This window comes from Scyliorhinus torazame, chromosome 22 (genome assembly GCF_047496885.1).
Source record: "Scyliorhinus torazame isolate Kashiwa2021f chromosome 22, sScyTor2.1, whole genome shotgun sequence".
In the NCBI taxonomy this organism is placed as follows: domain Eukaryota; kingdom Metazoa; phylum Chordata; class Chondrichthyes; order Carcharhiniformes; family Scyliorhinidae; genus Scyliorhinus; species Scyliorhinus torazame.
The window spans coordinates 70,953,515-70,977,040 of record NC_092728.1 but is presented as its reverse complement, the minus strand read 5'-3'; the positions used below and the strand labels follow the sequence as shown (position 1 = coordinate 70,977,040).

General features: G+C 48.6%; 1 protein-coding gene across 3 annotated transcripts in view; it reads left to right on the top strand.

Moving 5' to 3' along the window:
• Positions 1-23,526, top strand: part of whrna (whirlin a) — a 283,777-nt gene that overhangs the window by 184,892 nt on the left and 75,359 nt on the right. For all 3 annotated transcript variants that reach the window (XM_072488313.1, XM_072488312.1, XM_072488311.1), the window contains 2 exons: positions 6,616-6,828; positions 10,986-11,192. In XM_072488313.1, coding sequence (XP_072344414.1) covers positions 6,616-6,828; positions 10,986-11,192 — 420 coding nt within the window. The remainder of the gene's footprint in view (positions 1-6,615; positions 6,829-10,985; positions 11,193-23,526) is intronic.

The following is a 23,526-nucleotide window of genomic DNA, read 5'->3' as shown; positions in this document are numbered from 1 at the left end:
TGCTATATTTCTGAAAAAGTAAGCCATTTCATCTCTGACACAGCAGTCAGCAGAGCACATTAATCATTAGGCAACACAATGGAAAGATGAGAAAAGTAGCAGTGCCCGAGCCTTGGGCACAGCTGTGAGATCATTTCCCTTTTACATTTTTGGTTGAAGGGAACAAACAAGAATAATTTTTTGGCAACTAAACCATTCATGTGTAGAAGCAGAAGTGGACTTCATGATTAGTTTGTTCTCCAAATGTTCCATCAGAACAGCAAAGGCTGGGGTGAATTGGTTCCACTTCAGAGACCTATTACCATCCAATGTGTCCCACTTGCTGCTCAGGTTAAGGTCGCAAACTATGGAAAGGTGACAGGATTGGTTAAGGTCAGAGAGGCATTTTCACAGCTCTCCCACCTGGTTCTCACTGGACAGACAAGGCATCCCCTTCCCTCCCTTCATGTTTTGTAGTCTGAAAGAGCATGCTACCTAGGCCCAATTCCCTGCCCTATCCCCGTAATCCCACCTAACCTGTGGACACTATGTGGCAATTTAGCAAACTCAATCCGCCTTACCTGCACATCTTTGGACTGTGGGAGGAAACAGAGCACCTGGAGGAAACCCACACAGACATGGGAGAAAAGTGCAAACACCACACAGGCAGTCAGCCGAAGTCGGAATCGAACCCGGGTCTCTGGCGCTGTGAGGCAGCAGTGCTAACCACTGTGCCACCGTGCTGCCCTTCATGGTCATCATTAGAATTTGAAAGTTTTTATTGAATTCAAATTTCATTGTCCACCATGGTGGGTTCCAAACATTACCCTGGATTACTAGGCCAATGACAATACCACTACCTCATCTCCCCACTCCCCTGAGGGTCAATATTTAATTTCATAAGCATCTTGTAATGCTTTCCTGAAAACGCCAATAACTCACCGTTCTTTATTCACCATTTTTAGTATCTGGGCATTGCTAACACAGCTCATCCCGATTGCCCTTGAGGAGATGTTAGTAGGCTTGCATCTTAAACTACAAGAGTGCATGTGGTGAAGGTGTTAGGAAGGAAGTTTGTATATCATGGTGCAAGTGAGAAAGTTAAATTGCATTTAGATATTGTAGCCAGAATGCACGGTTATCATTTGCAGGTTGGCTTTTAAATATATAAGAAAAAGCTAATCTCAAATGAATGGGTAATTAATTAGCTAAATGAATATAGAGCTATAGAATTCATAAATAACAAATGAATAATCCTACTTTTCATTATCCTCACAATTAGTAAGAAAAATCAATTATCTTTTGCAAATGCATTATGCAAATGGATGGCAGACCAAATTACTAGTCACTTAGGTAGCAGCTACACAATATAGTTAATTCAGAATTTAAAAAAAATGGTCCTCATCCAAGCATAGAATTCCAATGTGACAAGTTGCTTTCCTTTCATCCTCATTGTGCAGGATTCAAGGTCCTGCATAAATACAGATATTGGCCTATTTCTGTGCAATTGCTAAGGCATTAGTCCATTAATTTTAAACCAGTTTGCAACTCTGTCATAAAAGCAGGAGTTACAGATAACTGTGATTGCTCCCAAATATCACACTACATGATTTCAACACTCTGATTAGCAAGCCTTGATTTAAGGACAAGATTTTCTAAGTATTCTTGTTTTGTCATACCTTGGTATTTCTCTCATGATTCCATGGTACATTTTGCAACATTGCTCATCGTAATTTAAAACAAATCTGATTGTGTGTGTTCTGTGATCGTATTGCATAATTACCCAGTGGTGGTTAAATTAAAAAATAGACTTGTCAGCTAATATACCTAATTTGAAATATTTCTGACCAATGCATAACTTTTATTGGCAAACTATTTGTGTAGATTTGAACCTGATTCTAAATGGCAAACTATGAGGTTTAGGCTGAAGGATTTGACTGTAGTGCCACTAGAACCGGCATGATAAGATCTTGGAGAGGCCAAAAATGGCAGGTGCATTGCCTGTGGCCACTTGCACCAAGGCCTTACTCTCCACACCCCATCAAGCCTCTATTAGCGCTATTTAAAAGACCAGCTGTCCAATTTGTAAGGGGGTGCTTTTGACTTTATTTCATTTTTGCTAACTTTGCGGTCGCATGGGGGTGTTTCTGGGGATCTGGGGCACAGTGGGTAGTGTCTCTGCCTCTGAACTAGAAGCTCTGGGTTCGAGTCCCAGCCCAGGACTCGATGGCCAAGGAAGGTGTGTTCATAACGTGGCCAAACAAGTTGAGTGTCAACCTGGAAAATCCTTCCCAATATGCCAATGGCAGGCAGTAAGAGCAGGAGAGACACCTGGTCAGACTGGCTCAATGTGGAGTGGCGCCCCTCAACCCATATAAGCCTCTGGCGACAGACGATCGACCTGTTACGGGAATTACTACCTATGGAAACAAACAAAAGTTTTCCTTAGTGCACCACCATTTAATGCAAGAGAATTGGATTTGGAATGGGGGTGCTTAGAGGAATTGTGATGACTTGTTGGATTTTGAAAGGAATGTTTCTGCAACCTGAAAGGCTGGTCAGAGCTTTCTGCCTGATGCACAGAAAGCCTGCTACGGTTATAGATGCTATTCTGCAGCCCCTCTTGGCCGACAACACAACAGGAGCATGGAGCAGGGGCGAGAGGGGAAGTTGTGTGTAGAGGGAGGCGGGCTTTCAACAGAAGCTCCAATTGAATTTCCCCCCCCCGGAATGTTGAATTCAGATATAGGGTGGGAATCTTCGTTACCTGACGTAATCGGCGATCGGGCGGAGAACCGACTCTGACGGCTAAATCGGAGCCGGCGCCAGTTTGACGCCAGTCAGCCATGCTCTGCCCCCTTGGAAATGGCGTAATCGCGTTGCGCGCCGCGTTGCAACGCTGTTGGCACGTCATCGGCTGGCCCTCCCCCAATGGGCCGAGTTCTCGATGGTGCAGGACACGCGTGTTCTCCTGAAACCGGCGTGGCTGCGGACTGTGTCCAGCATAAACACACTCGGCAGGGATACGTGCCGCTGGCCAGGTGGGCTTCCAAGAGGGCTGAGGGGCACTGGTGGGAGTGGCCAGGGGGTAGTCAGGGTATGGCCAGGGTGAGGCCTGTGGGGTCACGGATGGCGGGTCGGGTCCGTGCATGGCCGGCGCCATGGTGTATGGCGTGACCGGGGACGCCAGGGACCCGGCCACTTTCCGGCCATTTTTGGCGCGGGAACCGGGAGTTTCATCCGGCGCCGCTGGTAGCCCCTCACCGGTTCCGGAATCGGCGAGGGGTCGGCGCCGATTATTTCACCGTAAACCCCCCACAAATTCTCCGTTCGAGCCCGTACTTAGTTGCTGAAACAGAGAATCCAGCCCATAGTTCTTTGTGAGTTATTGTGGTGAGATCGAGTGTAATGAAGTAAATGCATTAGTTTGCTAAATTGATACCTGGAACGTAGGGTTGTCTTATAAGGAAAGGTTGGGCAAACTGGGCTTATTTCTACTGGAAAATGAGGGGTGACTTGATTGAAGATCCTGAACTGTATGAATAAGGTGGATGTGAAAGGGACGTTTCCTCTTGTGGGTGAGCCCAGAACTAAGGGGCCCTGCTTTGAAATTAGGAGTCGGTCACCCTTTTAGGACAGAGCTGAGAAGAATTTTTTTTCTCAGAGGGTTGTGTGACTTTGGAACTCTCTACCTCAGAAAGCAGTCAAGGCGGGGTCACTGATTATTTTTAAGGCGGAGGTAGATTGTTGTTAGGCAAGGGAATTAAAGGGTTATGGGGGGAGGGGAGAACAGCTGGTAATGCGAAATTCAAAACACAAAGGCATTGGTCACGATCTTATTGAATGGCGGAGCAGGCTTGTTGAGCCAAATAGCCAACTTCTGCTCCTATTTCGTGCTTTCATGTGTTCTAGATTGTAAAATTAATTGCATTGAAAGCAGAAACATGCATACGTATCCTTTCATATATACTGTATAGTTCATTTCCTCTGGAGGAGTCCCTTAAACATGGCTTGTTTCATAAATTGTATGTGTCTTTGCTGCAAAACTAAGAGCAGAGGCTCTGATTGCTTAATGGACTCCAGTGAGTGGCCTGGGGAAATAGGCAGACATATGGGGCGAAATTCTCCTACCCGCCCCGCCACATTTCTGCGCCGACCGGCCGGCGGGAGTCTCCGTAACACCGGCCGGTCAATGGGGTTTCCCATTGTGGGGCACCCCCACGCCGTCGGGAAACCCCCGAGCGCCGGCAGAACGGAGACTCCCGCCGGCGGAGAATGACTCCCATGGTGTTGATTTAAGTCTGGTTAATCCACTCAATCCCACTGCTGACAAAATCAGTTGGAAAAATGTCTTCATAATCACACTGGCAAGTAAAAAATTATTGATGTGCCTCTGTATGGCTCATCTCATCTGGGACATGCGGCTGTTAAAACTGGATAATAAAATTGCACGGATGAGCTTCCATGAGGCTACAGAGATTGTGTTCAAGCTTTTCTACATGTGAAAGGGCCCAACAATGAGCTCCTGTTGCATTAATAACAACAGTATTCCAGTGCTAGTGCCAAGTGAGGGGTGGCTTCAATGCACACTGTCCTAGCAGTTCCAGTGCTCAGAACAACAAAGGCAACCACTGCATAGGTATAAACTTCAGATACAACCAGAGTTTTCCATGGGGTTCATTTTGATATTGGGTAATGCTGCAAAGTCCTCTTCCACCTTTAGCCTCCATTGACTTGAGTGGAAAATAAAATCAGAAGAGTTGTCTAACAGGCGGTTGAGTTGATAATGTGCACACGAAATTGGATCAAGCCGTGCCTGTTTTTCAAGCATCAAACAGGGCCCCAAATGTCCAAATGGCAGGCACCATGAGCATGTCTATGCCATGCTGGGAGTACAGTCTTGCCTTATTGGATCAGTAATGCCCAGGGCATGTGCCAGAATCATGTAAAAGCATCATTGTAATATTTAAATAAGGGTGCTATCTTGATTGTAGATTTTGTGAAATTAGTGTGTTTCTGCGTTTGTTTTGTCACATGTTAAACTTGCCCAATATCTCAAAGTCTTGTGCAGCTCTGGATTTCTCCAATTAGATCGCTATGTGACTCGTTGTCCAATTGTGCCTGGCCATGCTTCCATGAAACATTTCCTGACATCAACAGCGCTATATTTTAAAATATTTGTTTATGGGATGTGGGCATCGCTGGTTAGGCCAGCATTTATTGTCCATCCCTAGTTGCCCTTCAGAAGGTGGTGAGATGCCTTCTTGAACCCCTGCAATCCTTGAGGTGTATCCACTGTGCTCTTAGGGAGGGAGTTCTGGGATTTTGCCCCAGCGACAATGAAGGAACAGCGATACATTTCCAAGTCAGGGTAGTGAGTGACTTGGAGGGGAATATCCAGGTGGTGGGGTCCCAGGTATCTGCTGCTCCTGTCCTTCGAGATGATAGCGGTCGTGAAAATGAAAGTCGTAAATGCAAGTTCTTGTTTTCTCAGAGTCGAGGGGATAATCTCACTTAAAATATGCTTTTTTTTAAAAAAGATCTCTGCAGTTTTGCACTTGTTTCATCCTTCTTTTCCAGATGCACAAGCTCACAAAACCTCTTTTAAAATTCAAATCCAAGTTACATGACGGTGAAATGCAATGGAGCCTGAGTCACAGCGACAAAAGGGGCAGTTTTCTATTCACAATTCCACGTAGAGAGATGCCAGTTGGGCATGTGCCATTGTGCATGAGGAAGGGCAGAAAATAGATGGGAATACCACCACCTATAAGTTCCCTTCCAAGCCACACATCACCCTGACTTGGAACTGCATCGCCGTTCCTTCACTGTCTTTGGATCAAAATCCTGGAACTCCCTCCCTATCAGCACTGTGGGTGTACCTACACCTCAGGGACTGTAGCAGTTTGAGAAGGCAGCCCATCACCACCTTCTGGTGGGCAACTAGGGATGGGCAACAAATGCTGGCCTAAGCAGCGACGTTCACATCCCGTAAATGAATATTTAAAAAATGTTCAAACCACAAATCAGCAAATTGCTGTATCGAATGGCATTCCACATGCTCTAACTCAGTCTGAAAACGCAGGAAAGTTCCTTACTTTGTGGACAGTGTAATTCAGTGACAAAGGCAGTGAATAAGCAAAATTTCACATCACTGTTGAATGCTTGGGTTGTGGTTAATTTGGGTTTTGAGTGCTGTGCAATAAGCTGATGGCTGCAACAAAAACAAATGCTTCGTATCAATCACTGCTCATATAAATCTGGTTTAATCTCTCTTGGTAGCATCTTGCTTATTTGACAGTGCTTCTTCATTTTGCCTGTCTTCACGCATTGTAAACAAAACCATCTATTAAATAACTTAAAATGGCTGTGCATCAAAAAAAAGAGTTCAGTAACATGACCAGGTTTGCTGTGAGGGCACCATTACAAGTCTAAGAGAGATTCTTGAATCTCTATACATTCTATATCTAAGAAAATAAATGATAAGAAACATCTATAACATATCAATTTTGTTTTAAATCTCATTGTGTCAATTGAACTGTCAGGAGCTATTTTTGAAGGGGAACTGATTAGATTAGCTGCCAGGACTATCAATGGTCTTCATTCCTAGATTAAAATGTCCCTTTCTTTCCACAGCCAATATTTTACAAAGGTCTGGCAGGGTCACAGGTCATGCTGAGCAGCTTAGTGAACCAAGCACGTGCAATGCTGGATGAACAGGCCCGACATCTACTCAATGAGCATGAACGAGCAACCATGGCCTACTACCTTGATGAGTACAAGGAGAGCAACATACCTGTTCAGGCCTTGGTAATGGCCCTCTTCGAACTCCTCAACACACATGCAAAGGTAACATGTAATGTGATATTACAGCAAGCGGTTTGACAAACAGGACTGGATTCTCTTCACTCATCGTTTTCTTTCAATTCTTCTTCAAATCGGTTAAAAGCCTATTTCCACATTGAGGGCAGAAGAGAACCCAGTTTGTAGACTTAACCACATCGGGTAACCTCGTTGCCTGAATTTTAACTGTTTGAAAAGTGTAAATTTCAATTCCTTAAAAATACACTAATTGCAAACATTTAAAATGAGCAAATAAATTGTAATTGAAACCAAACTCTCCACAACTAATATTACTAATATTGTGGTAGTTGAACAGACTTGTAAATTCATTGATGTTTTGGCTGGGTCTCCAGGTCATACAACCCTTGATAAAAGCAGGATTACTCTTGCCTTTTAAACCCTTTCTGTCTGCAAGCTAATTTTAATTGGAGAAAAGCAGATTCTGAACTAAAATTATAGAAATAAATTTTTCCTTGCCATTTCTGCTCCAGGGAATGAAATGTGACCACTTTCTGAGCAGCTACCAAATCAGTGCTTGAATCAGTCATGAGAATGGGTATGTGTGGCCTGGACTGAGATTGTATAGACTCCATGGGCAAGATTCTCCGATATCGGCGCGATGTCCGCCACCGGCGGCAAAAACGGCGCGAATCAGTCCGGCATTGTGCCGCACCACAGGTGCGGAAGTCTCCGCAACTTGAGCGGCCGAGCCCTCACCTTGAGGGGCTAGGCCCAAGCCGGACTGATTTCCGCCCCGCCAGCTGGCGGGAAAGGCCTTTGGTGCCTCGCCAGCTGGCGCGAAACTGACTTTGCCGGGCGCCGCATGTGCGGGAGTGTCAGCGGCCGCTCACGGCATCCCTGCGCATGCGCAGTGGAGGGGGTCTCTTCCGTCTCCGCCATGGTGGAGACCATGGCGAAGGCGGAAGGAAAAGAGTGCCCCCACGGCATAGGCCCGCCCGCGGATCGGTGGGCCCCGATCGCAGGCCAGGCCACCGTGGGGGCACCCCCCGGGGCCAGATCACCGTGCGCCCCCCCAGGACCCCGGAGCCCGCCCGCGCCGCCGTGTCCCGCCGTCCCAAAGGTGGTTCAATCCACGCCGGCTGGCGTGGGTTGACAGCGGCGGGACTTCGGCCCATCGCGGGCCGGAGAATCGCCAGGGAGGCCCGCCAACCGGCGCGGCGTGATTCCCGCCTCCACCAAATATCCGGTGCCGGAGAATTCGGCAACCGGCGGGGGCGGGATTCACGCCATCCCCTGGCGATTCTCCGACCCGGCGGGGGGGGGGGGGAGAATCCTGCCCCATCTCCCTGTGAATACCAGTACACAATAGACCAGATGGCCGTTAGGAAATATTCCCATGCATTTTCTGCTAAAAGTATTGGATTGTTACAAAAATAGTTTGAAAAGTGTTATTGCACTCATTTGAAAACAAAGAGAGGGTCGCTCCCACAATTCACTGACATCTTTTCTGACAACTCTGAGAAATATTTTGAAGGGGAAGACAAGACAAAGGGAAAACATGAGAACTGGCTGCACACAGTCAGTGTTGCTTATCTACAAGGGAGACAGCAGCTGAACAACAAACCAAAACATCTCTCAAAGAGCATCTTTCACAGAAGCTGAACTGTCAACTTGATTTTTTTTTATGGAATCAAACCAAAGTAAAGAAATGTAACATTGCAAGGGTTACCAGAGGACAGATAAACCAAGTTCAGAATGTGTTTCCATCTCTCTTGCTTTTCTTTTCTTTTTATGGGTTTAATAGTCTGTCAGTAACTTCTGAGGTGGAGGAAGCCACACTCCGAAGTGTTACTATTCAGAATTATTTTGACAGGATTTGCCCTGTGACAGTGAATTTGTGTATTAAATTCTAATCAAAGCAAGTATGTTTTGAATTTGCCGTTGTGAATGAAATAAGGGCTGGACAAACCTCAGTATTTGTCGGTGAGCATAAAAGTCTAGTGTGCATGATGGTGCAGACACTGTGGGTGAATAAGCTTGCATATCCTACTCAATCTGATTGTCGGAGCACCATCATCACTAGCCGCAGTTCAAGGAGACCGTCCACTTTCAGTACGTCCGGGCAATCAAGGATAGGCAGTAAATGCGGCGGAGCTGGTATTTCCCACCTAGAATCATAGAAGTTTACAGCATGGAAACAGGCCCTTCGGCCCAACCAGTCCATGCCACCTCTCCAGAATAATTTTGAATAAATGGGTAAATTTGCAAAGCTCTGCTGCTAGCACACAGCAGGTTGGAAATAGGGTGGCAACACTGTTGGGAAGGTCTTTTTGAGCTGTGCTGGTAACCATCCAGACCCCATGCTGGCAGTGGAGTGCCACAAAATGACTCCTCATTTGCATACGCTTTCTGTGAATATACTGCAGGCGTAATGAAATTGAATTAAAAACAGCTAACCGGTTCAGGTCGATAACGTTCAATCAGGTCTTCACAGTTTCTGATGAAAGGTCAACGGTCCAACTCTGTTCTCTCTCCATAAGTGTTACCCGATCTGCTGAGTGGTGCCCAATCTTTTCACAGACATCTACATCACTGATATCGCCATCTGTCAAGCACGGGCATTTGGGCAGCACGGTAGCACAAGTATAGCACTGTGGCTTCACAGCTCCAGGGTCCCAGGTTCGATTCCCCACTGGGTCACTGGCTGTGCGGAGTCTGCACGTTCTCCCCGTATCTGTGTGGGTTTCCTCCGGGTGCTCCGGTTTCCTCCCACATTCCAAAGACGCGCAGGTTAGGTGGATTGGCCATGATAAATTGCCCTTTGTGACCAAAATGGTTAGGAGGGGCTATTGGGTTATGGGGATAGGGTGGAAGTGATAGCTTAAGTGGGTCGGTGCAGACTCGATGGGCCGAATGGCCTCCTTCTGCACTTATGTCCTATGTAAGCTTCACCCAATTCTGTTCCCAGCCTGCGATTGATCGACCCGCACCATCCTCCTCTGGAATTTCAGGGCAACGGGTCACGTGGGCAGCCTGATGCCATGCTTTGACCAGGGCACGTGACAGCTTGAATAACACCGAGAGCTTGGCTTGTGGGTTGGGGGCAGTCATATGGGTGCAAACCCCAAAATAATGTGTCAAATCAATCGTGATTCAGTGCTCTTTTGATGATCGCACACAATATCAAGAGGTGGGACTTCAGGGCCGGGATTCTCCCCTACCCGGCGGGGCGGGGGGAATCCGGCTTAATGGAGTGGCGGGAACCACTCCGGCGTCGGGCCGCCCCAAAGGTGAGGAATTCTCCGCACCTTTAGGGGCCAAGCCCTCACCTTGAGGGGCTAGGCCCGCGCTGGAGTGATTTCCGCCCCGCCGACTGGCGGGAAAGGCCTTTGGCGCCACGCCAGCCGGCGCTGAAAGGACTTCGCCGGGCGACGCATGCGCAGTGGAGGGGGTCTCTTCCGCCTCCGCCATAGTGAAGACCATGGCGAAGGCAGAAGAAAAAGAGTGCCTCAACGGCACAGGCCCGCCTGCCGATCGGTGGGGCCCTGATCGCAGGCCAGGCATCCCCCGAGGCCAGATCGCCCCCCGCCCCCCCCAGGACCCCGGAGCCCGCCCGCGCCGTCTGCTCCCGCCGGTAAGGTAGGTAGTTCAATCCACGCCGGCTGGTGAGGGTTGACAGCAGCGGGACTTCGGCCCATCGCGGGCCGGAGTATTCGCCGGGGGGAGCCCGCCGACCGGCGCGGTGCGATTCCCGCCCCCGCCGATTCTCTGGCAGCGGAGAATTCGGGACACGGCGGGGGCGAGATTCATGCCAGCCCCTGGCGATTCTCCGACCCGGCGGGGGTCGGAGAATCGCGCCCCAGATTGCTGAAAAAAAATCCATCTTGATCTCATGCTAATTCTTATGTCTATCTTGTATTCCAACTTATCTTTCCATAAATCCTCTACTGCTTTTAGAATTTTGTCCAACAAGTGTGCACTTGAAAATTCACGTGTGAATTGTCGATGATGTTCTCATCCAGTGTGTAAAGTTACATTGCCTCGAAGCATAGAAAGAGGAGAAAACAGAAATTCGATAAAGAATTATGTTGTGATACGGCAAGGAAATGTGTGAATTAGAAAGATGCAACTTTCACCTTGTGACCACTCTAGCTGCACATTTAACACTATAAACCTGTGGTGTGTTCTTTATTCTTTGTTAGTTCTCTTTGCTCTCGGATGTCCGAGGTGTAATCACACCTCAAGATCTGGATAGATTTGACAACATGGTTTTGAAACGCGAGATTGAGTCAATGAAAGCCCGCCAGAATTCTAGCACGGGAACGGATTCCTACTCGGTCATGTCTTATGGAGACACAGCCTCGTCCTCCGTCAGCTACTTCACATCTACCACTCTCAGTTCAGCCAGGGTAAGTGTACAGACTGCACTGCTTAATGCTACGTCTATTAAACAATTCTTCAAACCTGCTTCACTACTTATAATTTTTGATGCAAACATTCACTGCAGTGTTGTATATTCATATTGAGCACAGCAACAAATCCACATGTTGGAACAATTTGAACATCACTAATCAATATAACTGTGACCGGTCCGGTTTGAGATAGTTCATTATCCTTACCAGATGACAGATATTGTTTAAAAGCCAAACCAAAAGCCCCTCCAAAATACTATGAAATTAGTCATATTTCCCGCAGACTGACTTGGGTACAGCAATGCCAGGATCAAGCTTTGGTTCAGTAACTTGTACTTCACAGGTTTCAACAGTTGAATATTCTGTACATAGCCTGGTTTGCACCATCCCAAATATACCATATCCCTATCCATAGCTTGTTGCAACCTTTAGTTTTTTCCCACTCCCAGTACATCCAAAGAATCCCTGAAGTGCCGAAGGAGGCCATTCGGCCCATCGCGTCCCCTCCATTATTGCATCACAACCTCAATTTAATCTTTGCATGACTCATTCATATTCTTGGCATAATCAAATATAAATAATTCTATTCTTTCCAATTAATTCTAAACAAACCCATTAGCAAAAATATTTCCATCCGAGTGTCAATTTTTTCAAAATTAACTTGCTCCACCACAAATTAAATAATTATTTCAAAAAATGATTTATTCAGGTGGAACTTAACTTTGTACAGATTTGTTAATGGGGTAGAAGTAAGTCAGCATTTCACTTTGCACCTCTCACCGTTTTTGTTTGCATTGACACCAATGGGTTAGAGAAGGAGAGAGATGGAAAGCAATTACCTGAGCGACTTTGCAAAGTTGCATAAAATCGAAACTTGGCCCATGGTGCCAGAAAGTCTGATCAAACTGGCCGCAATGCCCGTCACTTCAGCTTTTCGAGCTGAAATTATTTTTCAATGTAACTTTTTCCAGTGGAGCATCAGAACAACTGTGCCAAGCCTGCGATTGGCTGGAAGCCATAATGTGCATCAGTGCAGCTGGTGCGTGTTATCGCAAAGGAGAGGTCCCTGGAAAAGTCAAGAAAATGACTAACAACTCTGGTGTTCCATTTTCATTTTCATTTATAAACCTGGAAAGATTGATGTTTCATGGGAGGCTGGTGCTTTAATGTTATATTTCAGCATCAAAATAAATGCAATGGCAGATGGGCCATTCGTGAAAGGTGTACCTTTGGCTTACTGGTACAATGCTGTTTTCAGCCCCTGCTTATGTGTGTGGAGCATAAATTTGTGACAATTTCCCCAGTTGGAACATCATTTATCTCCTGCTTCGCTTTTTGTATTATTCAGCTGTCCTGGTTTTTTTTTGTTGCTTGACTGCAATCGCTGCATTGTTCTGTGATGCATTTTGCAGCAAGACCCAAGAATCGGTTGCCTGTGGTGTCTTTGAACTAATCCGTTTTTTTTGTCTCTTTTCTTCTCCCATTGAAATATGATTATTACAGGAACGCCTGTTATGGCTAATTGACCTGATGGAGGTACAGCTTTTCCTGTGTGTGATCTCAAGTGATGTGGTTTCCATAGTAAACGGGAGCTCATTATGTTGAGTGGTGTGGAGCTGATCCTGTTTGCTGGCGATAAGTAGCCCATGTTTGTTTTTCATGGGCTTCTTGTGCTGTTTGTCTTAAGTGTGGATTCTGCATGCTCCTTTTGTAATTGAGCGTTTTTCTTTACTCTGACCAAGAATATTTCTGTACGTTATTTTTTAAAATGGCAACACAACACTGCAGCTGCTTAACCAAAGAAAAATAAGAATTCGCAGCAAATGGCGACATTAGGCACCAGCGGCAGATGTGAGTTTGTTGTGTACCCTGCTTCACTGGTTCTGTGAAGTGAAGGTACCAGCAAATTGTGGTGTGGCACAACCTAATGGCATAGAGCATGTACACCAGCACCAGAGACCGGGGTTTGATTCCGGCCTTGAGCGACTGTCTGAATGGAATTTGCACATTTTCCCCGTGTCTGCGTGGGTTGAGAAACAGAGAAAGTAGGAGCAGGAGGAGGCTATTCAGCCCTTAGAGCATGCTCCGCCATTCATTATGATCATGGCTGATCGTCCAACTCAAAAGCTGAATCCCGCTTCACCCCCCTTATCCTTTGATCCCCTTCACCCTATTTTTGGTTCATCTCCCTTCACATATTGAAGTTGTCAACTGGAAATTGTTGGGGGGTCCCTTTATTTAGGGGGTCTTTGTGGGGCATCTCTTTATTTAGGGGGTTTCTGTGGGGCATCTCTATATTTAGGTGGTTTCCTCCTGGTACCCTGGTTTCCTCCCGCACTCCAAAAATATGCAGGCTAGGTGGATTGGCCAAGCTAAATTACCGTTTAGTGTCCAAAGGTGAGCTGGTTAGATGGGGTTACGGAGATGGGGCAGGGGAGTGGGCCTGGGTGGGGTGATCTTTCAGAGGGTCAGTGCAGACTTGATGGGCCAAATGGCCTCCTTCTGCATTGTAAGGATTTTATGGATTTCCTGAAATCAGGGCACCGTAACAAAGCTTGCATTGTAGGTGCGTCATTATTAAGGAGCAAGATTTCAGCCTGTTTGAAACCCCTTATTGCGGTTCTTGAAACATTTAAGCCACATGAAAGCCCATAATAGAAAAACATTCTTCAAAGTGTGCAATTAATTTCCTACCCCTTAAATTTTGTCACTGAATCCAATTCTGCATTGCAGCTTGATGAAACGACTCTGAATTTTAATATGTTCCATAATCTTTCCTCACAAAATGAAAAGTGCAATATTAAATCTCCATCTGCGTGATTATTTTTAGTGATGGGAATCAGAATATTCTGGCACTTTTTCAGAATACGACAATTATTTTCCACACTTCCAAAAAATCTGATGCTTTCGTGGAATTCACATCTTCTGCTTTCCTCACTGATATCCTGTGCTCCCCTTACCTGCAGTAAATGCTGGTCACTTGCATATCTGGGGCTGGATTCTCCGTTTCGGAGGCTGAGTGCCGATGCGAATGGAGAATCCGCGGGAGGTTTACGATAGGAAAAATCGCCGCAAACCCCTCACCGATTCCGACCTCGGTAAGGGGCTAGCACCGGCGCCAGCTGTTCACTGTCTGCCCTTGACAACCCCGGTCTGATCTTCTGCGATCACCTCTGGCAGAAAGTTCCTCAGGCTCCTTACCAGAGATTTTGCCAGACTTTTTGCAGCAGTATTTAAGAGAGAGATGAGTCTATTTGATCCACACTCTGTTGGGCCTTTGTCCTATTTGAGGATACGTGCGATCCATGCCTGGGCCATCGTGGCAGCAGAGTCTCCTTCAACAGTGAATCGTTGGACATCTCCCGCAAGTGTAGGGCCAGTGCCATTACTAATTATTTGTAAAAGTCTGCCAGGAACCCATCCTGTCTCGGTACTTTCCCTGACTACATAGAATTAATACATTCCATGATTTCTCCCAGCGTGGTCAGAGGTTACAATCATGGAGTATTCGCCTTTGTTACCCCAGAAAGCACCATTTTCCTCATGACAGAAAAGTCTATTCGTCAATATATGTAAGAAGGAGAATTTTTTGTTTCTCAGGTGGTTAAATCTACACGGGTCTACCCCTACCTCGTCCTACCCACGATGAGTCGGTGGGTGTCTAGGTCAGGGATTTCGGCAATTGTTTTTTTAAATAAATTTAGAATACCCAATTATAATTTTTCCAATTAAGGGGCAATTTGGCGTGTCCAATCCACCTACCCTGCACATCTTTGTGTTGTGGGGGTGGAACCCATGCAGACACAGGGAGAATGTGCAAACTCCACCCGGACAGTGACCCAGAGCCGGGATTCGAACCCGGATCCTCAGCGCCGCAGTCCCCGTGCTAACCACTGCGCCACTGTGCTGCCCTGGCAGTTGTTCTTTTTGACGAACTCTGCATTGTCCTAGTTCAGGGTGTACATATTTACCAAGACTACCGGGGCCCCTTCCAGGGTCCCACTGACCATAACGCATTTTCCCCCCTGGGTCCGTCACTGTTCTCCCCGCCGTGAATGAAACTGTCCTGTTTACTAGTCTGGCCAACCCCAACCTTGACCTAATGTTAAAGCAAGCATAAAACATTTGACCCACCAAGCCCTTCCTTACCAGCAGTTGGATCCCTCTCCCTTAGGTGTGTCTCCTGTCTCTTCATTATCCTGATATCTGTGGAGCTTTATGATATTGCCCGTAGTGGTTCCCCAGACCTGAGCCGCTGCCCTCCGGGGGCTTGATGAAGCCTTCCTTGCCGACCAGCTTCCTGAGCATCTCTGCGATGTATTCTATGGGGTTTCTCCCCTCTGTTCTCTTCGGCCGTTCCAGGTTTTGTCGACGTGACCAGTTTTCTAGGTCATTGATCTTGTCCTTCAACCCCTTCTGGGTCACAACCAGCCTCGCCACCTCGGCCTTGTGTGTCACGATCTAATCCCCTTAGTCCGTGGCGGCGTTCTCGAGGTTCTGCGTCCATGACATGTGGGCCTCTAGCCTCCGTTTCATATTGTCCATTGCCTCCCTCATGGGGGCAGTTGCAGCCTCGACGGCCGCCAAGAGGTCTTTTTTCAACTCCTCGCTATGTCTCTGGAGCTCGGAGGTGATAAAGCTCTTCATTTATTCCATCAGCGCCCGGGTGGGCACTGGGAAATCTGCGGGGTTGACCCTCTGTTGTGAACCACTGTATTATATTGTACACACTGTTCTTACTTATGGTACTTACTGTTTGTTACATGTCTGGGTTTGCCCCTACTGGCTCAGCCCCTCGGGCTCAAGTATAAAGGTAGCTAACCTCCAGCCCTGCCCTCATTCTGGGACCGGCTGCCAGCAGGTGTCTTTTAGCTGGTTAAAGCACAGTTTACTCTTCCGACTCTCGTCTGTCGTCATTGATGGTACATCAATTTAATCAGCTAAAATTTTAAGATGGATCCATCACTCAAGCCTGATCGCCTGGAGCTGGACCACCGAGCAGCCGACGCCACTATCACGTTTGAACACTGGCTAAGCTGCTTCGAATCTTACATTGATTCCTCCGCCGCCGCTGTCGCTGAGACCCACAAGCTGCGAGTCCACAACTCCCGGGTGAGCCCGCAAGTTTTTCTTCTTATCAGAGACGCTACCTCGTCGAGGATGCGATAATGCTGTTGAAGGGGCAGTATGTTAAGGAAGTCAACGAGGTGTACGCTGGGCATCTCCTTGCCACGAGGCGACAGCGCCCCGGAGAATCGCAAGCTGAATTTCTGCGTGCCTTGCGGGTACTCGGCCGGAAATACAGTTGTAAGGCTGTATCGGTTGTCAAGCACACCAAATTGCTGATCCGGAACACCTATGTCACAGGCATAAAATCTAATTACATCCGCTAGCACCTATTAGAAGGGGGTACACTCGACCTCCAAGACACAGTACAACTCTCAAACTCGTTGGAAGTGGCCTTCCATAACATGGATGCCTACACCTCCGACCACGCGGACGTCGTGGGCGCCGCTATCACCCGACCCAGGGGCACCGCAGGCCTGTGCCGCGCAGGGACCCGCCAACTCCGGAGGCCCAAAATGTTACTTCTGTGACCAGGGTAAGCACCCCAGACAACGCTGCCCAGAGAGGAGCACAATCTGCAACGGGTGTGGAAAGAAGGGCCACTTCTTTAAAGTCTGCCAGGCCCAACCTGTTTCTAAATCCAGCAGCGCTGCGTGTAGCCCATGGGGACCGTCCCCATCTTCCACGTCATCCGCCACGTGCGACCCGTGGGGGCCGCCATCTTCGAAGCCACTCGCCACGTGCGACCCGTGCGGGCTGCCATCTTCGACGCCACCGCCACGTGCGACCCGTGGGGGCCGCCATCTTCAATGCCACCCGCCACGTGCAACCCGTGGGGGCCGCCATCTTCAATGCCACCCGCCACGTGCGACCCGTGGAGGCCGCCATCTTGGAATCGCAGCACCGCCTCCCGGAACCCCTGCTCACCAGATCGTACGCTGGCCTCCGCTACCCTCGATCGGCCCACCCACCTTCCGGAGCTCGCCTCCATCACCCTTGACCAATCTCGACCTCATCACCTCACTAAATCCATGATGGCCGTCCGGATAAACGACCACGAGATGACCTGCCTCTTCGACTCTGGGAACACCTCACTAAATCCATGATGGCCGTCCGGATAAACGACCACGAGATGACCTGCCTCTTCGACTCTGGGAACACGGAGAGTTTCATTCACCCAGATACGATACGGCGCTGCTCCCTCCCAATTTTACACACGACCCAGAAAATCTCCCTGGCTTCCGAATCACATTCCGTGGAAGTCCGTGGGTACTGTGTCGCAACCCTTACAGTACGGGACGTCGAGTACAAAATTTTCAAGCTCCACGCCCTCCCCCAACTCTACGCTGCCCTACTACTAGGTCTAGATTTCCAATGATGTGGAGATGCCGGCGTTGGACTGGGGTGAGCACAGTAAGAAGTCTGACAACACCAGGTTAAGCACGGTAGCATTGTGGATAGCACAATTGCTTCACAGCTCCAGGGTCCCAGGTTCGATTCCGGCTTGGGTCACTGTCTTTGCGGAGTCTGCACATCCTCCCCTTGTGTGCATGGGTTTCCTCCGGGTGCTCCGGTTTCCTCCCACTGTCCAAAGATGTGCAGGTTAGGTGGATTGGCCATGATAAATTGCCCGTAGTGTCCAAAATTGCCCTTAGTGTTGGTGGAGTTACTGGGTTATGGGGATAGGGTGTGGAGGTGTTGACCTTGGGTAGGGTGCTCTTTCCAAGAGCCGGTGCAGACCCGATGGGCCGAATGGCCTCCTTCTGCACTGTAAATTCTATGATAAGTCCAACAGGTTTCTTATAGCCAAGTTCCGCACACATGAGTGCGGCCTCAACCGGGACCTGAGATTCATGTCGCATTACATGCATCCCACACCATCTGGCCTGCGAAATCCTACCAACTGTCCTGCCTTGACACAATTCACACCTCTTTAACCTGGGGTTACCCCCATCTCTGGATCTGTAAAGATTTAATCACCTGCTAATGCTCGCATTCCAAGCATTGTCTGGCATCTTTGAATCTGTCTACATATATGTTTCTGGAACATACCTCTTCATTCACCTGAGGAAGGAGCAGCGCTCTGAAAGCTTGTGACATCGAAACAAACCTGTTGGACTTTAACCTGGTGTTGTAAGACTTCTTACTAGATTTCCAATGCCACCTCAAAAGTCTTACCTTGATGTTCGATGGACCCCTGCCCCCTCTCACCGTCTGTAGCCTCTCGACACTTAAGGTCGCCCCACCCCCACTCTTTGCTAACCTCACCCCGGACTGTAAGCCCATCGCCACTAGGAGCAGACGATACGGTGCTCGGGACAAGGCCTTTATCAGGTCGGAAGTCCAGCGACTCCTACGGGAAGGGACCATAGAGGCCAGTACTAGCCCCTGGAGAACCCAAGTGGTGGTCATCAAAACTGGGGAGAAGCACCGGATGGTCATTGACTACAGTCAGACCATCAACCGGTGCACGCAGCTCGATGCATGCCCCCGCCCCCGCATATCTGACATGGTCAATCAGATTGCGTCGTATCGAGTCTTCTCCACTATTGACTTGAAGTCCGCGTACGGCCAGCTCCCTATCCGCCCGGAGGACCGCCAATACACTGCCTTCGAGGCAGATGGCCGCCTCTACCACTTCCTCAGGGTCCCCTTCGGCGTCACCAATGGAGTCTCGGTCTTCCAACGGGAGATGGACCGAATGGTTGACCATTACGGGCTGCGGGCCACATTCTCGTATCTTGATAATGTCACCATCTGCGTCCATGACCAGCAGGACCATGACGCTAACCTCCAACATTTCCTCCACACCGCCAAGCTCCTTAACCTCACATACAATAAGGAGAAATGCGTTTCCCGCACAACCCGCCTAGACATCCTTGGCAAATTGTGGAAATCGGAGTCCTAGGGCCCGATTCCGACTGCACGCGCCCCCTCATGGAATTTCCACTCCCCCACTGCCCCAAGGTGTGAAGAGATGCCTGGGGTTCTTTTCATATTATGCACAGTGGGTCCCCAATTATGCGGACAAGGCCCGCCCACTCATTAATCCACTATTTTTCCCCTGACAGCTGAGGCCCACCTGGCCTTCAACCGCATCAAGGCACATATTGCCAAAGCCACGATGCACGCAGTAGACGAGTCCATCCCGTTCCAAGTGGAGAGCGATGCGTCTGACTTTGCTCTGGCCGCTACCCTCAACCAGGCGGGCAAGCCCATGGCTTTCTTCTCCCATACCCTCCAGGGCTCCGACATTCGACACTCCTCCATCGAAAAGGAAGCCCACGCCATTGTGGAAGCTGTGCGACATTGGAGGCATTACCTGGCCGGCAGGTGATTCACTCTCCTCACTGACCAATGGTCGGTTGCCTTCATGTTTAACAATACGCAGCGGGGCAAGATCAAGAATGACAAAATCCGAAGGTGGAGGATTGAACTCTCCACCTATAATTATGATATCTTGTATCGCCCTGGGAAGCTCAATGAGCCCCCAGATGCCCTATCCCGCGGTACATGTGCCAGCGCACAAGTAGACTGACTTCGGGCCCCCCACAATGACCTCCGTCACCCGGGGGTCACCCGTTTTTTCCATTTTATCAAGGCCCAGAACCTGCCTTACTCCATCGAGGAGGTCAGGACCATGACCAGGGACTGCCAGGTCTGCGCGGAGTGCAAATTGCACTTCTATCGGCCAGATAGAGCACACCTGGTAAAGGCCTCCCGCCCCTTTGAGCGCCTCAGCATCGATTTCAAAGGGCCCTTCCCCTCCACTGACCGTAATGTGTACTTTCTCAACATCAATGATGAGTACTCACGTTTCCTTTCCGCCATCCCATGCCCTGACATGACCTCTGCCACTATCATCAAGGCCCCGCACGGCCTCTTCACCTTGTTCGGTTTCCCCACTTACATCCATAGCGATCGGGGTTCCTCCTTCATGAGTGATGAGCTGCGTCATTCCTGCTTAGCAAGGGCATCGCCTCAAGCAGGACTACCAGCTATAACCCCCGGGGAAATGGACAGGTGGAGACGGAGAACGCAACGGTCTGGAAGGCCGTCCTTCTTGCCCTACAGTCTAGATGTCCCCTGTCTTCCGCTGGCAGGAGGTCCTTCCCGATGCGCTCCACTCCATCCGGTCGCTCCTGTGTACCGCCACGAATGTGACCCCTCTTGAGAGGATGTTTGTCTTCCCCAGGAAGCCCACCTCAGGGGTTTCGCTCCCGTCCTGGCTGACAGTTCCAGGGCCCGTCCTCCTCCGGAAGCATGCGAGGAGTCTCAAGTCGGATCCCCAGGTTGAATGGGTCCTGCTCCTCCATGCTAACCCCCAATATGCCTACGTGGCACACCATGACGGGCGGGAGGACACAGTCTCCCTTCAGGACTTGGCACCCGCAGGTTCCTCAGCGACCATCGCCCCTACCCCCGACTCTACACTGTCTCCCTCCGTTGCTACTCACGACTTTACACCGTCTCCCTCCGTTGCTACTTATCCGGAAGACGACACGCTCCTGGATATGCAGGCCTCAACACTTCATCTGACACAAGTGTCCTCACCACAGCCGGGACTGAGGTGATCACAGCGGAAGTTCACAGCCCCCGACAGACTCGATCTCTAATTCAACCCGTCCACTTCACCCGCTCCGGACTCTTTTTTAACAGTGGGTGAATGTGGTGAACCACTGTATTATATTGTACATACTGTTCTTACTTATGGTACTTACTGTTCTTATTGTTTGTTACATGTCTGGGTTTGTCCCTGCTGGCTCCGCTCCTCGGGCTCAAGTATACAGGTAGCTAACCCCAGCCCTGCCCTCATTCTGGGACCGGCTGCCAGCAGGTGTCTTTTAGCTGATTAAAGCCACAGTTTACTCTTCCGACTCTCATCTGTCGTCATTGATGGTACATCACCCTCGCTGGTTCTGTGCCTCCATGTGTGCTTCCCTGTTCCCAGACTGAGGTGTCCTTCCCCTCGTCTCTGCTGGCTTTTCGACTGGACAGCTGGTTCTTTCCCACCTTAGATGGGCGAGCGATCGATGGGTGTTAATTTGAAGGATTTTCTATGCCTTTGGTGTCCATTTGTTGGGGTTAAAAGGTCTTGGTCGATGTTCTTAGACGAGAGCCACCTTTTGCGTGACTGTTCAGCTCATGGCGGTATCAGAAGTCATTACGATCCCACTTGATGGACAGGAACATTCCAGAATGGAATCCTGGCTCAACAGACCGCCATTTTTACTTTTTGTTAATAATCAGAGTCACAGGACAGCTAATTAGTTTTAACACAAAAAAAAAAGACATTGATTAAACCTCACAAGTTGGATTATTATACAATACTCCTTTACTCCACCCTTGGCTTATAAATGCACACAGATTTAAAGATTAGCATGGATTACAAAGTACATCTTTTTTTTCAATGTTTTTATTCAAGATTTTTCATTTTGCACAGAACAAAGATAAGCCTGAACACACATCAAGAACAAAAATATGTATATACATCAGTCGTCTTCCATTATTTACATCAGTTGTCTTTCGTTATTTACAATGGTTCCAGCTTCTTGTTTTACTTTCTCCAATATCCGTTCATTTCTAGCTGGGTCCCCTGCCTCCCCCCACTGTCACTGTTTTCTTCCTGACCCCACTCTCCTTCTGGTCTTCTCACGTGCCCTCTTCCTTCATCACCCTTATGTCCTGTTCCTGCTTGGTTGGCGTGTCACCATGTATTGTGTTATTTACTGGACATGATCGGGCTCCATGCCTCTTTATTCGCATCCCCCACCCTTTTGTTGTTGTTGCACTGTGGCTTCCCTCTCTCTTCCTCTGGTTTACTGGCTGTTGGCTACAAACAGGTCTTGGAACAACTGGGTGAATGGCTCCCACATTTTGTGGCAACCTTCCTCCGACCTTCAGATGGCAAATTTACTCTTCTCCATCTGGAGAGATTCGATAGGTCTGCCAGCCAGCCTGCAGCTTTCGGTGTTGCTGCTGATCGCCAGCTGAGGAGGATTCTCCGGCGGGCGATTAGGAAGCCAAAGGCAAGGGCGTCAGCCCTCCTCCCCATGAAGAGATCTGGCTGCTCTGATACCCCGAAGACTGCCAATCTCGTGCATGGCTCCATCCTCATCCCCACCACCTTGGACATTGTCTCGATGAAGGTACAAAGTACATCTTAAGCTACAATGGTCTCATGAACACAAGATGTATTTTAAGCAGGCAAGATAACTGGTCAAATACACGCACTCTGCTGTGAACCCAAGTTTGTATCTGTGGATTTCTCCTCGGAACTGCCCCCGCCCCCCCTCCCCGGATGATGATCACCTGAGAGCTTCCAAACACCGACTCCAAAAATACGCTTCAAAATATTTTCTCACATTTAGGCTTTCCCTTGTTCCGAAATCCAGTCCAAGTTTTATAAATGACCCTTTTAACTCAGGCACCCACTGCACATTTAGCAGCGAATCCAATCCAGGATTTTACATCACTCCTTTTTAGAATTCCCTAATCTTTTGCACAAACTTTGAGATCCAGCCATCGATTTTCATAATTATTTCAACTTGCGTTCCACAGGCTGTAGCACAATGTCACAAACTTGGAAATCAGGGGCTGGTTTAGCATAGGGCTAAATCGCTGGCTTTGAAAGCAGACCAAGGCAGGCCAGCAGCATGGTTCAATTATTGTACTAGCCTCTCCGAACAGGTGCCGGAATGTGGTAACTAGGGGTTTCTCACAGTAACTTCATTTGAAACCTATTTGTGATTTTCATAAGCGATTTTCATAGAATTTACAGTGCAGAAGGAGGCCATTCAGCCCATCAAGTCTGCACCGACTCTTGGAAAGAGCACCCTACCCAAGGTCAACACCTCCACCCTATCCCCATAACCCAGTAACCCCACCCAACACTAAGGGCAATGATGGACACTAAGGGCAATTTATCATGGCCAATCCACCTAACCTGCACACCTTTGGACTGTGGGAGGAAACCGGAGCACCCGGAGGAAACCCACGCACACACGGAGAGGATGTGTAGACTCCGCACAGACAGTGACCCAAGCCGGAATCGAACCTGGGACGCTGGAGTTGTGAAGCAATTGTGCTATCCACAACGCTACCGTGCTGCCCTCAAATCACTTCATCACTTCAAATATCTTTCTGGTGTCTCAGCCTTCTTCTCAGCTTGATCAATCTTTACTGAACAGTTCCATCTTTAACGTCAGACTTCTTAGAAACTTCTCATTTCTCTAGCTTCCTTAACTAGCTGCTCTTCAGATCT